This window comes from Echinococcus granulosus (genome assembly GCF_000524195.1).
Source record: "Echinococcus granulosus chromosome Unknown EG_S00189, whole genome shotgun sequence".
In the NCBI taxonomy this organism is placed as follows: Eukaryota; Metazoa; Platyhelminthes; class Cestoda; order Cyclophyllidea; family Taeniidae; genus Echinococcus; species Echinococcus granulosus.
The window spans coordinates 65,367-80,104 of NW_020170569.1; the positions used below are offsets into that span (position 1 = coordinate 65,367).

At 38.6% G+C, this 14,738-nt stretch overlaps 2 protein-coding genes across 2 annotated transcripts; both read left to right on the forward strand. All coding sequences in view use genetic code 11, as the record gives it.

Annotated features, from left to right (window-relative positions):
* Positions 1-33: 33 nt before the first annotated feature.
* EGR_10095 (TNF receptor-associated factor) lies at positions 34-5,228 on the forward strand (the record flags this gene model as incomplete). Its single annotated transcript, XM_024499344.1, has 6 exons — positions 34-76; positions 125-386; positions 422-605; positions 1,574-1,930; positions 2,983-3,294; positions 4,995-5,228. 6 exons carry the CDS (start codon positions 34-36, stop codon positions 5,226-5,228), a joined length of 1,392 nt encoding a protein of 463 aa, XP_024346246.1.
* An 8,096-nt stretch (positions 5,229-13,324) lies between these two features.
* On the forward strand, positions 13,325-14,180 carry EGR_10096 (Amyloid beta A4 protein; the record flags this gene model as incomplete). Its single annotated transcript, XM_024499345.1, has 2 exons — positions 13,325-13,370; positions 13,930-14,180. The coding sequence occupies 2 exons, from the start codon at positions 13,325-13,327 to the stop codon at positions 14,178-14,180; spliced, it is 297 nt and encodes a 98-aa protein (XP_024346247.1).
* Positions 14,181-14,738: the final 558 nt, after the last annotated feature.

A 14,738-nucleotide genomic window follows, 5' to 3' on the forward strand; every position in this document is an offset into this window, starting at 1 on the left:
AATTCTCTTTACATGGTATCATTTTGAGGAGAAATGAGCTCAAGCAACCATCGGGAGGAGAAGGCAGAGAGTGAAAGTAAGTGAAGATGAGGGAGGGTTTTTGATCCTGCTGACCCCACTGTAGGTGAGAAGCGGACGGAGGTGCCCTCCATAGCTGATCTCACGTTGAGGCTGGCGAAGGAGATTGCTGGCGGTCAACAAAATAATGACTCTTTGAATAAGTCGGACAGCACTCAGAATGCTCCTTCCGATTTACCAATCTTCTATACACCAACACCGAGTGATAAATACAAGTGTTGTGCGTGTGGTGAGGTTTTGAGGAGACCAGTAAAGTTTGTGGTCTGTGAACATTCCTGCTGCTCTACCTGCTACTCTGATATCATGTCGTAGGTGCACCTTTGTGCTGTGACTTCGATTGTAGGTCAACTGGACGTTGTCCAATAGATGGAAATGTACTGGAAAGAAGTGAAGTTACTGTAGATAAGCAGATGCAACGGGAATTAGATCATCTTGGAGTAAAATGCAACTACTTCGAGCAAGGATGTTCGTGGACTGGGCTGGCAGTCGAGTTGACTGATCATTTGGAAGAGTGTCAGTGTCGTCTAGTTCAATGCATATATAATTGCGGAGTGGAGTTTGAGGCGGGTTACAATTTATTGCCTTTGTTAATGATATCATTTCTATATGCAGTGTGGCGAATATCGTATACTTTTCATCGGATCCTAACATCTGTTAGCACTAATTATCTTCTTAAACAAATTTGGGAGTTTAAAATTAACGGGATGGATGCAGAATATTTCCGATTTTGGAGCAGGAGTTTGGTACATTTAGGAAAATTTGGTAACTGGAGTAATGCTTAAGTAATGGTCGAATTTTTTCTAAGACTCTCACTAAGCACTTACTTTCTTCACATTTTATAGTTCTAGATGTAGTTTTTGTGCCTTGCTTAATGTTTATTTCAAGAATCTCATTATAACGTAGGTCTCACTCGTCTAATCTTAGTGAAGAACAAATTTGGCAAGTCATAAAACACGGGTGGGTTATCCATTTTACTATGGAACTGACATAGTCGATGGAATGTTAATGTCAATGTCTGAGCAGGTACAAAAATGAGGCTTTTTTGATTTCTGGCTCTGTGAATATAGTTAGATAAATAGCAATTAAAATAGTACAAAGGACTTTCCCTCATCTTACTCCATGCAACGCTACCGGCACGAGGATGTGCAACAATACTGTTGCGATCGTTAGACACCTTATCATCGTATTCTTTGTCGCCTCTATTTCAAAGCAGGAAAAGTAGACGTCTCAAACTCATTTTTCCAGAAGTAACAAATCCTTCCTTACTTCATTTATTCATTTGTATACTTATCCAGTGTTTTGCCGTCATAAAATGCAGTGCTTTTTTATTCCAGTCGACAATTTCCACAAGATAAAAACCTTTATTTATTGTACAACTATTAATGGAAGTAGGACCGTTATTCGCTGAATAATTCAAGGGCTGCTCAAAAAAATTTCAGGATCGTATTGGTAAAAAGTAGAGACTAATGAGGAATTTATCCAACTACTCTTTCAGGTTCGTTTTATGGAGCAACACGTCACCGCTGACTGTCCACGTCGTCCTGTTGTATGTCAATTTTGTCAAGAAAAAATTGAAATGTACAATCAGCCGACACACATGGAGATGTGCAAACGCTTCCCCATTCCGTGTCCTAACGGCTGCAGAAGAAAGGAATTACCACGCGAAGAATTGACGGCGCATCTAGAGGCTGGGTGTCCTCTACAGGTCATAAATTGTCCATTTTCTGAACAAGGTTGCCAATTTCGCGGCAGAAAACGCCAAATTAGGGCTCATTTAGCCGACGAGTTGGTTTTGCACGTACTACTACTGCGCGACGCCGTTCAGGGGTTTCATAACCTCTTGGATTTGCAAGTGAGTGTTCTATCGTTCCATTTATTGAGTAGATCTACATCAATCAACTCCGTTGCCTTCGTTACACAGTCTTTTCTCATTTAAGCATGGCGTATTACACTGACCACGACAAACACCGTGATCATCATTCTACTTTGATCCACACAAGCTGATAGGCTTTACTGAGGTCTCCCCTGAGACAAGAGCAAAGATCATACAATGACGTTCTATCAGTCTATCACTACGACACATTTGGCAGATTTCAATGCTCCATATTTTAGGGACTCATCCGCCCTATATTGTTTTAGACGGGTTAGTGTTCTACAGCAAGTAAATTTTTATGCTCCGAACTGTTCATAAAACCGCAATATTGTGTCCCCTTAGGCGACTGGCAAAAGTTTAATGAGTCACGCCGCCGTTGAGATAGGATGCGTTAATAGCATCGAGAATGGCTGAAGCATTATAGACATGAAAACCCAGGCCTAAAGAGGGTTAGTAAGAGTGTGGACTTGAAGAATCTACATAGTTAATTTCTCAAACGATTTATTCAGGTGGTCATCCTGCTGCGCATCTTTCTTGCTCACATAAGTTTCCGGCCTAGCGATTCTCTTGGCCATTGTGTTATGTCGAGAGCTGCAAGTTGGTGGGATGCATGAAAATTGCCGAAGAAATGATGTCGATGCACGTGCAATCTCTTTCCGCTATGTTGAGAAGACATAGTGTATCTCCTATGGATCAGGAGGTAGCGACCTTCACTGGTAAACTACAAAAAGGGCCCTTAGCGCTTGACATTAAAAGATTTCTGCAGGCTAACAATATCACAAAGAAGTGTTTGCAGAATTTATTTCGCTTTCTTATCCACTTCCCACTACGGTATGTAACAAAAGCACAGAAGGCAACAGGGAATGGCGTTGAACCGGAAGCCACGCAAGCGACGTAAAAACGGGACCATGGGTTCTAAGAAGCTCACTGTTCTATTATGGGCCAAGTTCCATGTAAAGTCAGGAGTACTGTCGCCCTACTAATAGCAGTATCAGTAGACGTTGAAATTAACTTTATTAATTGCTTTACAGGTTCAGGCGGTCCATGAGAGCCAGGCTGCGGTGAAGAAAATGCAGATGAAGTTACAGCGGTGTGAGGCATATTTTGAGCCATCTTTTGTTTGGAAAATCGATGGCTACAGGGAGAAATTCGAGGAGGCACAGCAAGGCCGCAAGACCAGTCTCTTCTCAAACCCTTTCTATAGCCACCGTCACGGTTACCGAGTGTGCTTATCCATTTGCCCGAATGGGGAGCAGCGCTACAGAGGAAAGTACTTGTCGGTGTTCATTTGTATCTGTCGTGGTGAATACGACGCACTGCTGAGCTGGCCTTTCTCTTACCCTGTGAGTACTTTACCTCAGTGGATGTTTTCATCACATAGTACATCTTTATAGAGAATCACGTTTCAAAAGCTGTACTGAGTAAGTGAGAAAGTAGATCAGGCCTCGAGTAACACAGGAAATATGCAAATTTTGTCTTGTGAGCGAATAAACTTAAGACTCTAGTGGTGGGTTGCCAAGTAAACTATGGTAAAAGCGTCAAAATAAACCCACTGAAAGAAATATACGGTCCAGCACCTAATTAAACATCTGAAAATGGGGTTCATAGTAAAAAAGGGAGATGACTATGTCATTCTGTCCGTCTTATTTGTTTTAACTTCCGGATCCACCTAATATATTACTAAGAAGGTCGACGTCGATTAAGCGTCAATGATCTCTCCAAAGTCCCTATATAAGTTGAGTGAGCCGGACAGAGTTTTGATTCACTGTTAAGTATAAAAAGGATATGAGGGAGACCACACGGTTCATGCAGTTTTGTGTTTATCACTCTACGCTCTTCTTACACGAATTCACATTGACGGTATTTGGCAAAAGCACATCTTTGGACAAAGGTATTGCTCAGATGAGTGCTTTAAATCACCTTTAATGTAAGTTAAGGATTTCGCAACGTTTAGAATTCCCTTGATGCATTTCGTTTGCATTGACTTTAAATGTGAATTGAAATATTTTTCAACTCCTAGTTTAAAATAGCTGAAGATGTTATCTTGGATCACGAGTTTTCCAAAATTGTAGCAGTCTTATGGCTTAACTGGTGAGTTTGCAGAGAAGTCTCATGAGCTTTGAATCATTAGAACGTTGTACTAACGATATAGGCATCCTCTTGCAGTTTTATGCATCAAATAAACTTTCTCTGACTCCTTTGAAACACCACTGCATATACTGAAATTATACTCATACAAATGTTCCTCTCTGTGGAGTTTTGAACGACTGACCAAAGGTGACTTATTGTTCGCTGAATTGACTATAAATGGTAAAATTGTCGAGAGGCTCGCATTATCAGGCTTCTTTTTTGTATCCTGGTAGGCGACCTCATTCTTCAGTAATGATATTACCATAAGTTTACCTTTGTATGGGTCTAGAATCCACGGATGGATCTGGTCAAGGCAGATTGTCCTCAGGCGGCACTAACACGGGTTTGCTGATTCTGATATAGTCACGGAGAATTGGCATTGGGTAGTGCCTTTAGGTGATAAAAAGAAGTGTTGTTACGGAAATGCCTCTTCCATTGCGCTGAGTTAGACTATTAGTAAGTAAACGATAGGAACGAACACATGTAAAATCTAAAATATGTGATCATTCGTGTCCTTCGAGCCACACTGCCAAAAAGGGTGCAAATCTCACCTCAAAGTGAAAAATCCACGTGCTTGAATGCAGGTCGAAACGACCGTCGAATCACTACAGTTTCGTAGTGTCCTTTCTGCTTTATGATAATTGATTTTGAAACAAGTTTAAGGTTTCCTAAATATGTAAAAAAAAGCAAATTTGGTCTTTACAGAATTTGAAAATTTATACCACCGAGTCCATTTATTAGTTCTATCCGTGCGCAGCCGCTACTCATTCATTAGCTCTTTTGTCTTCTTTAGCATGTAATTTAGCTAACAGCGCAGTGTTTCCATCGGAACAGTGATGTTGCCAAATCCCATAGTTGTTATAACTTACTTGACAAACTATTTATATATCCTGCTGCCATCTCTACTCTCCAGATAACGCTGAAGCTGTTGGATCAGAATATCGACCCGGGTATGCGACAAGACCACGTGGTGACCATTCGTCCCAACCCCATACCCAGCAACAACGCCTACCTCAAACGGCCCTCAAGTGAGCGCAATCAGTGCTTCGGATCGCCAAGGTTCCTCGAGCTGGACCAGCTGCATTTGCGTGACTTTGTGGTGGACAACACACTCTATATCAAGGCCATCTTTGACATCAATGCGTAGATAAGAGGACGGAAGTGGGACTGTGGGAATTGGTGAACTTTGAATCAGTGTTCTAAATATATGCTTCAAATGGCTTATTCATCCCTCTGTCCAGCAGTACCTGCTAGAGTCTCCTTGAAGTGTAATTTAGGAAACCTAAATTTTAGGGTTGTTTTTTTTTAAATTTGATCAAAATAGGCTGTAAAGGTAACTAGCGTTGGCGAGCTATTGTTATTGTTGACAGGCTGGTGGATAATTTAACAAAGCACTAAGCATGATATTTCGAAAGTTTTAGGCAGAAAAACCGAAAGTTTAAGTAAAATCAGGAAGCTTTTCGACTTGTGCCTCGGTAAATTTTTTGTCATTAAGGCTAAATCTATTTTCAGGAAGCCTTTAGTTAGTTTAAACAGAAGTCCAAGGTTCCATGATATTTTTTTGGAGTAATTCGATGAAGTTCCAAATGTAAGAGTCTATATTTTCAAAGTGGAAGGGCCAGAGGAGCAAATGTTAGGATTGACACCACCAAGCAATTTGCACCTCTTTGCTACCGAGTCAGGGAGGCAGCCTGACAAAGAACAGAATCGTGCTGAAATAAGTAATGCCACTGATGATCAATTCCCGCAATTCAGTCACCGGTGAATGATTTTAGACTGTATCATTTACATCTGGATGTCTGCACTGACAGAAATGTCTTAAGGAAAACCGGCGCCAGTTTTAATTATCACGATTTTTGACAACGAGCCAGTGATAATATTAGGATGCCAGTTGCAACTGTCCCGGTGATGCTAAAACACAGGACCTGAACGGGTTTGAATATGACCTTGAAGTAAATGAACGATGAGAAACGTACAAAAAGACAAAAGGGCACATTAAAATAGACCAGTAATTTAATTAACGGTCTTAAAAATCAACTATGATGTCGAAATTTGAAAAAGGAGACATAGGAGTCCATGACATGATCCAGCTTCAAGCCGGTGGTTTCAAAGAATGAATTTATTGACCGCTCCGTCTATTGTTATCCTTCAGTGGCCTTAAAATCGGATTTTAATGGAACAATGTAGAATAAAGATCACATTAAATGCGTTGGGTATTGGTAAACAAGCACAAGAACTACTTTCCTTTAGAGAACTTTTTCTCAAAAGGTCATATCATTTACCTAAATGTGCTTTGTCTGTTTCGTTAAAGTGCCAACATCTTCAGGCATTAAGTCTATGATGTTCTGAATACGATTTCGGTGACTCCTTGAGGACCTCCAAAAATGGAGGATGAACTAAAAGTTTGTCAATTTTAAAATCAGGACTTGAGATCGACAAAAAGATGTCCCTTTACCTGTTATGGGTGACATTTTCTAATGTTAATCAATAAACGAAGTACTAAGTATTTTGTTGGTTATATACTGGATATAGTGTGCTATGCTACGGGAGGGTAAATCGGGAGTGCCAGTATCGACCACTGCTGCTGTTACCACCAGCGATGACTATCTCATCCCTTTTTAATGTCTACTCTAAAGCTTCATTCAGACCTTAGTAAGTATCCTGCCTCCACAAAATTCTCCTTTTTCCTGAAAAGGCATCCAATATTTGATGATTAACATCAGTTATCGTTTCATCGTTATAAACATTAGAAACAAATTGTGTGATTAATTTTTGTCGCACAACGTTCGCATAGTACAATAACTCGAGATGCCTTTATATTAAATTGTCTCCACTGTGTGTCGCATATTCACTATTCATTGGTGAAGATAAATGAAGTCGACTACATTTTTGGAGACCATTTATAGCTCATGTGAAAACTTAAGCCAGTGGATAAGATAACTTTATCATATGATGACAAACAATGCTATTTCAATGCAACAATTACTTCCAGAAGGTAATGAATCTGTCTCCATACCACCCTTGAGATGGTATGCAAGCGATCGACGGCGTATTTACGATTATTTTACTGCTTAATAATGCATTTGTTTACGAAAAGAGAGTATGGCCTAATGATAACTTGGTAAAAGTGTTCAAAAATCGGCGTCAATGTGCTGTCACATTTAGTGTGATTCTAGTGGAAAAGGAGGTTATTTTACAATTTAAGAGGCCTAAAACGCACCACTTTTCTTTGTCTATTGACCTGGTTTAATAAAACCTTAAAAATAGGTTGCTACATTTCCAAACACAATGATGCAGTTAAATAAATAGCCAAAATACGCACATCACGTCTTGATAAATTCAAAGATAGCTTTCGCAAGGGATATTTGCATATTTTTAAAGTATCTTGTGCACTAGACAATCTCATTTCTTTAAATCTACTTTAAATTGGCGAGGAGTCGGAATATCTTGTGTTTTAAACCTTTTGATTAATAATAAGTGTATTTGAATGTCAAAAGCCACAAAAATTTTTTAGTTCACATGCAAATCTTGGATGCGTTAAACAGTTCTCAGCGCTACTTTCCATACTGATTGTTATTTAGATCCGTGAATATTGTTATTTTTATACAATTTTGTTTAGTTTCCAGTTTTTCAAAATGCATGCTGATCTGTTCTGTTGAAAACTGAAAATTGGGAGATTTACCAATTGCGAATCATAGCTCACATGATGTTTTTTATCTTTCATTCCTAAGAGCAGATCAGCAACTTAAAAGTATTTCAAAATAATTTTTTTAGGGATCAGCGAAAAACGTCACAGGTGATGATACTCTACAGCAGTTGTGGAAGATCTTTTACAAATGCTTGAAATGGTCGAGACGCTATGGCACCGAGGTTGCAAGTAAGCTACGTGAGACTGCAAAGATGGAGTAGTTAAATATCACTTTCTTAAATCTATCATTTTAGTCACACATGATAATTTTAATAAGTTTCTGTGCACCTATTGGTACCCATGGTGATGGTGGGGATCTACAGAAGACGTTTCATTTCTACCAGCAGCCCGTGTGGGCTTTCACGTATCCCTGACACCTCCAATGGCTTTGGTAGGGTATCCAGTTGCTAAGACCACTTTATTAGCAAACGCTAAGTAATTCACGTACGTGATGTGGCTTAATTCTCTTAAAATGGTTGTGACTTCTAGCTCACACCTTGAAACTTTCGGCTTTATTTTTACTGTCACCTTAAAGGGTCATTCAAAAATTGTGCCACTTTAGTCTAGGCTAGTAGCTGGCTAAAAGTAAATGCGCCAATCTTTGAGTAAAATGAATTCATTTAAACTAAACAAGTGTTTTTTAGTGCTGGAGGTTAGAAATGTTTCTTAGGCTTTGAGAAAATAATATGAATCGTAAGGGTCGGGACGGACGCTTTGGTTGAAACTACTTCGATATGCGTCTACTATTTAGTCATTAAACATAAATAATATGATGGTGTTAGGATGCAAATGTTTTAGCTACGACAGTCGGCCTTATAATTTCAACTGTAGAGACTCATTTCAGTCATATTTTTATCTGTGATGAAGGGCATTTTATATAAATTTGCTGGATATTCATTTAAGGCATACAGTTTTCAATATTTCCATTAAGGATTTGGTAAATGTCTTGAACTATTACTTGACTTGTGGAAGGACAGTTCCTATTTAGATAGATTTGGCTTGCGGTAATGAACCTAAAATGAAGCGTTACAACATTTGCAGCATTGGCAGCGTGTACCAATGCCAGTATTTCACATGTAACTTTCTGGATTGCAGTCGTTTTCCTAACTATCAATTTCATTGATCAACTCTTTCCACGGTATTGCATTTATATTCAAAAATAGCACTATTTTTAAGTATAAATTTCTTTTAAAAGTAAAATAGATGAAATAAAGCAAAGAAAAATTAATGAGTAAGTAGTTGGTATAAAGTAGGCGTGAGGAAAGACTTTGATACAGTCAAAAAATTTAAATAGGGGGATTTAAGAGCCAGGACTTATGAGCTGATCAAAAGTTGTTTGGAAATATAACTTTGCTTACTACTTGACAATCCATTAGTAACTTATCTCACTTCGTTTAAAAAAGCGACGCTCTTCCTGATAGAGTATGTGTGCTTAAAATTTTGAATATATGTATGTGAGCAATTTTCTTCTCTTCTCAGAGCTGAATGTGCGAATACCTTTAAAGGGTATTCGCACGACCGTATACACTGATAAAAAGTCTGAAATGCAGTTTTGCTTGGAAAAATTGAGTAAACCCTAATTTTTTATTGTCCATTTGGGCAGTGAAATGCAGTAATCAAAAAAAATATCAGAGCACAAATATCAAAAAGTGCACGGTACACACTTTCAAGGTGCACTAAATACAAATGTGCTGTCCAAAGCTCTTTTGATTTTTCCCAAGATAATACTCTGACTTTTAAAAGGTGAACGAATTCCCCAGTAGTATGCCTCATAATCTCTAAACAAACACAATGGTGTGAGATGTTTCAAAATCTTCGGAAATATGAAGGTAAATGAACTATTTGCCATAAACGTAGGATTTGAAGCATGTGGTCATATAGGTTCGTAAACGAAGATCTCATTTTCATTTCTCAAGGCAACATCACAATCAGAATTGTTCACGGAGAATTTCTTCTCGAAGGCCAAAAAAATTACGGTAGAAATCTTAGGAGAACTAGCCTAGGCAAGCCGATTAGTCAAAGGATTTTTATTTTGACGAAATGAAGGAAAACAAGGCTTTGCGCTAGATACCGCAGAAACTTAACTTCAAGAAGGTGTCATACCATACTTAAGAGTGACACAGGCAGGAGTTGTCCCACCTCACCCGCAGTCTAATCTTTGTTAATATTACTCGAAATGATAAGCATCACTTCTTTAGGCAATGGACAGTCCCCCATCACATGTGAGCTAGGACTGACAACTTGAAAGAAAGGCGATAGATCGTACGACCTAGACGAAGAACAGGAAACTGAAAAATCAGTTGATGGGCGTGGGCAATACAATTCCTTGTGGTTTGTTCAAAACATTACCAGCTTATGCTGAAATCGGATCTTCTCAAATTTCTCTTAAAATGTAACATTTTGAAGCTTCTTAATTGTTTTTAGTGAGTGTCAAACGATTGTTTAGCTAGAAACAATATCACACTAACATCCAGAACAGGTGAGCTCCTGTGCAAAAGGAGGCACTTTTACTTCTAGTTCGAAATATTTCACAATTACAGACACAGCAAGCAAACCTAATAAGAAATCATATTCCTTCTATTATTTTTTTTAAGAAAAGGTTCTCAAGTCTTGGCTAATCTCTTGTTTTCAACCAAGAATATGATTGCAGAGCAGATCCATATTATTGTAGATTCCGGTTTACTGCTTCGGCCCCTTTAATGCCCACAAGTCTTTGGTATAAATGTTGGGGTTGCTAAAGACAGATTTTGGTCTACCTTTCAAAAATGTTTTCTCTCACCCCCAATTTAGCACTGTTTTTGAATATTTTTTAATTCACTACCATTTCCATTACCCAAAAATCCTGCTATCATTAAATAAAATAAATCCCTTAAAATACAAAATATTTTACAACTCAAAAAACATCAAGAAATAGCTTCAATGCTTAGCAAGGAACGTAAAGTCAGCTTCTGTATTGAGTCGCATGACGTGCCAGGATTCCCCCTCAAGGACCCAGCAACCGGAAGTTATCAAAAATACGGCATAAATTTTAGTAACCATTGTCGAAGCAAGAGGAACGGAAGTACAATTTGAACGTTTGCCACTAATCGTCCCGAGGTGGTTGGCATATCTTTGAGGACTTTGTAGTGCTTAAAACAGGGATCGCCATGTCAGGGCACTCTTACGCCGACTCGATTTAAAAGAACTATCACAAAAGTGACGATTTTGGATTTTTTGTGCAATTAAAGCTTCACGCTTAAACGATTTTGTGCTAAAGGACTTTGAACTGCAGTTACAGTAGGATTTTGACAATTGCTGATTTTACTTAAACTAGTTGGTACCAAATATGATCTAAAATATTTTCTTCTGATTCTTTAGCTTCTTATCTCTGTGGTCAAAATATCGAAAATTCAAGTTTGGTAGGTGACGTCCAATGGCAAGTTGTGTGCAAACGTTATTATAATCTCTGTACTTTTTAAATTTTTTTGGAAATAAAATTTATCTGACACGGGAATGTTCATCTTAAGGCTTCTTCTCCTATACTTTCTGAGGAGGATCAAACCTTACTGAGGTTCTCAAGGGTAGTTTCTGCTCTTAAGGGCAAACCATTGGCTTAGTTTCATAGTTTTAACAATGAAATGTCAAATACAAAAGTGATTGAAATCATCTGACAGCACAGGCTAGAATCTAGAAGGGGAATTACAATAATCTACTCATTAAATCTAAAAAAGGGATCGGACTTAAAAATGCAATGGTATTGTTTATGTAAAGTTCAGCTAAAAATTTCTGGTCTATGAGGACGACATGGGAATAAGCAATAACTTATTCTCAGGCATTTTTGGGCGTACCTTCTAAAAGTGTATTTGATTATCTTCTTTATTATGCCATCGCAGACCATCACTTAGTAATATGATGGCTTTTGACAAAAACAATGCTGAGGTATGACATGGGGCTTACTACCTTTTCACCAATTTCTTCACCTTGCAAAAGCCCAAAGTTTTACACCGCAAATAGCCTCCGTGCTTTGGGTGGTACATTCAGGAAACCAAGACACAACAGCGGCTAATAAAGCCGCCTACAATCCCGGAAAATCGCACTTCTTAATGTTCTAGAACTTTCCATCATTGCAGATAACTCTCCAACGTTCTAAATTCGCTCGATTACTCACTCTCTTTCCACTCACTGAGACTACTCTGGAATGGATTTAAGTAGGCTACGAGTCACTCCAAGCCCAAGATCAATGCAATACCATAAATACGCATGACTAAGTCAACTCTGTGACCCAGACTGAGACACGGACTCCTACTCAGCCTCCAGCAGTCTCCACATCTCAGCTATTAGGGCCATACCCACATGTCAACCGCATTCATCAAAACAGGCATGCATCCTAAAGTCTTTACCCTAATATAATCTGGTTTGCGGCCTCGATAAAACCCAGATATCCCGCAGAACTGAAAAGGAAAAACCTGGGCCAAGTAAGTGAAGAATCAGGATCACAAACACGTATAAACATGTTGGTAGACCTTCAAAAATTATCCTCACAACTAAATGAAAGAATGCCTTAATCTGGTCCTCATCAATGAAATCGTCATGTTTGATTTCTATTTCATTTCACTTTAATTTTAATTGAGTTAATGGACCCAATTTTCTAGTTTATCACATAATTGTAAACTCCATCTTTTGCTCTCATTGTGACTATGTTTTATCTGAACCACAATTGAAATATGGAATGACTTACATAATTAACAAGCAGATTTTGCTGACGGCAAGACTGCAATTGGCTGATGAATACAGAGCGGGGTATATTGTAAATGGGAAATCAAATATCAGACCTATGTGAGGATTTCGTGGAAGTAAAGCAGTGTCTTCTCATCATCTTGGGGACAACTATTCAAGATATAGTGTAAAACTGAACTTACAAGACTATATCAATGCTTGACATATATCAAGGCACAGAAAGAGCTCTAGGCTTCGGATAAGTTCCCCGCTTCATTCTTCATTTGCCCCGGCTCCCAGAAACAGGTTATGCATGCAAATGCATGTAGACTGATTGCGACCCCTTTTAGTCTCCCTTGGTTCGAGCGCTACCATGGTGGCGTGTAGACATGCTCATCTCATTGTCACATTCATAGTAGGGCTGCTTTCAACTTAGTGCACATCACAACGTTTTCAAATATTTACTAAACCTTCATTCAAACTCTTAGCAAACGTTTAAGTATTCAGGACCTTATATTCGTACTTTAATTTTATAGGCATAGATCACATTTATTGGTCCTTTCTCTTGTTTTAGAAGCCCAAATTTGTAAAATCTAATTTCAACTAAGGCCCACACACCTTTTTATTCACCGAATACTATCTTTAATTATGTCTTTTGTCTTTCTTGATCCTCAAAGCCTCATACGATCTCGTGATTTAACTCATCTCAGACCGGAAGTCATCAGAACAGATTGACAGTTGATTTTGGGAGGGATAATTGCCACATGATGGCGTTCAAAGTTGTTACTTCCGCTACAGCAGTATAAAAGACCGCGCTGTAGATAGCCCTAATGTAAGCACCGACCTGATTTTATTACATGATGGCGAAAATCATTGCTCTCTGTATTCTCTTTTTATTCTGCAACGGTAGGTTCTACTAACGCATACAATTTAAATATAATTCGACTTAAGTTATAGTAAAAATAATAGCTTTTATTAATCATTTGTTTGTGCAATTTTCGGTAATTCGTTGTATGGGGCCATATGTTAGCCTAAGAAAGTAAGTGAATGCATCAAAACACGGAGAATTGCTGATTGTGCTTTAACTCCTAAAGGTGCTCGAGTGTCCCTAATGCTTTCCATGCCCATGAATTTAATTTATAAGTAAAATAATTAACTACTTGGCTTGTAGAGGCTTCATCAAATTATCGTTTTGATACAAATTTATAAACAATGCCTGTTTACCTTTAACTTGTGACAAAACAAAATCGCATTTGCTTTTTGCTATTATGTCACTCGTGAAAATTATGGCAGTCGAGACATGTAATCCTGATAGTGCAGAACTTGGAGTATGGATGGCAGAAAACGGACGAATAGCATAACAATACATAAATCTAAAGTTAGCCTGGAAACAAAACTTTAAATAAATCATGTCAATCACAGCTCAAGGTTTAAGAATACCCCGAATTCGCTCATGATTTTAAAGCCTCAAGTGCTGTTCATCCGGCTTGCTTTGAGCCGCACGACGTTGGACCCTGCCGAGCTTACATTCGCAGCTACTACTACGATCCGCAGAGCAACACTTGTCAGCTCTTCTACTACGGAGGTTGTGGTGGCACTCGCAATCGCTTTTACAGCGAGGAGGCCTGCATGGATGCCTGCACCAGGCGCAGCTCTTCTTGGATCCTCAAACCTGTGCCAGAATATGATTATTCTTCATCTGATGAATCGTGGTAGTCCAAATGAAAGCGATAAGTACTGAAGAGTGTTTTTTTTGATCTTTAATCGGTCTAAATATTCTGCTCCATGTTATGGGAAATAATCAAATAATAATTTAAGGTCATATACGTGATCTTTTTATGCAATGGGTGTAAGAAGGATGGATGTGGATGGAGTTTGAAAAGTTGAGTGAAAGCAGAATAGGTAATTCTAGACCATGTGAATGAATGAATCGCTTTAAAATGAAGCAGAAACACAATGTTAAGTAACTTTGTGAGTTACAGTAAAGACACCAAACAAATAACTTCAGTGGTGCTCGTCCACTTGACAATTGTTTAAGCAGAGCCATTTCTTATCAAAAGTCCGTAAGCCAACATGTAATCTAGCTACGGTGCCTTCCCACAGCTTATTCGAAAGAGGCGAAGAACAAGTTGACAGATCTAGAAGCTCATAGACTTTTACCAATGCGTGGGATGTGGGAGGTTTCCTTAGTTCAGCTAAACGCTTGATTTAGGGTCACTCATAATGCTAAACAAAACATTAATAAAAGATGCTCCTGCCACATCAAATGACATG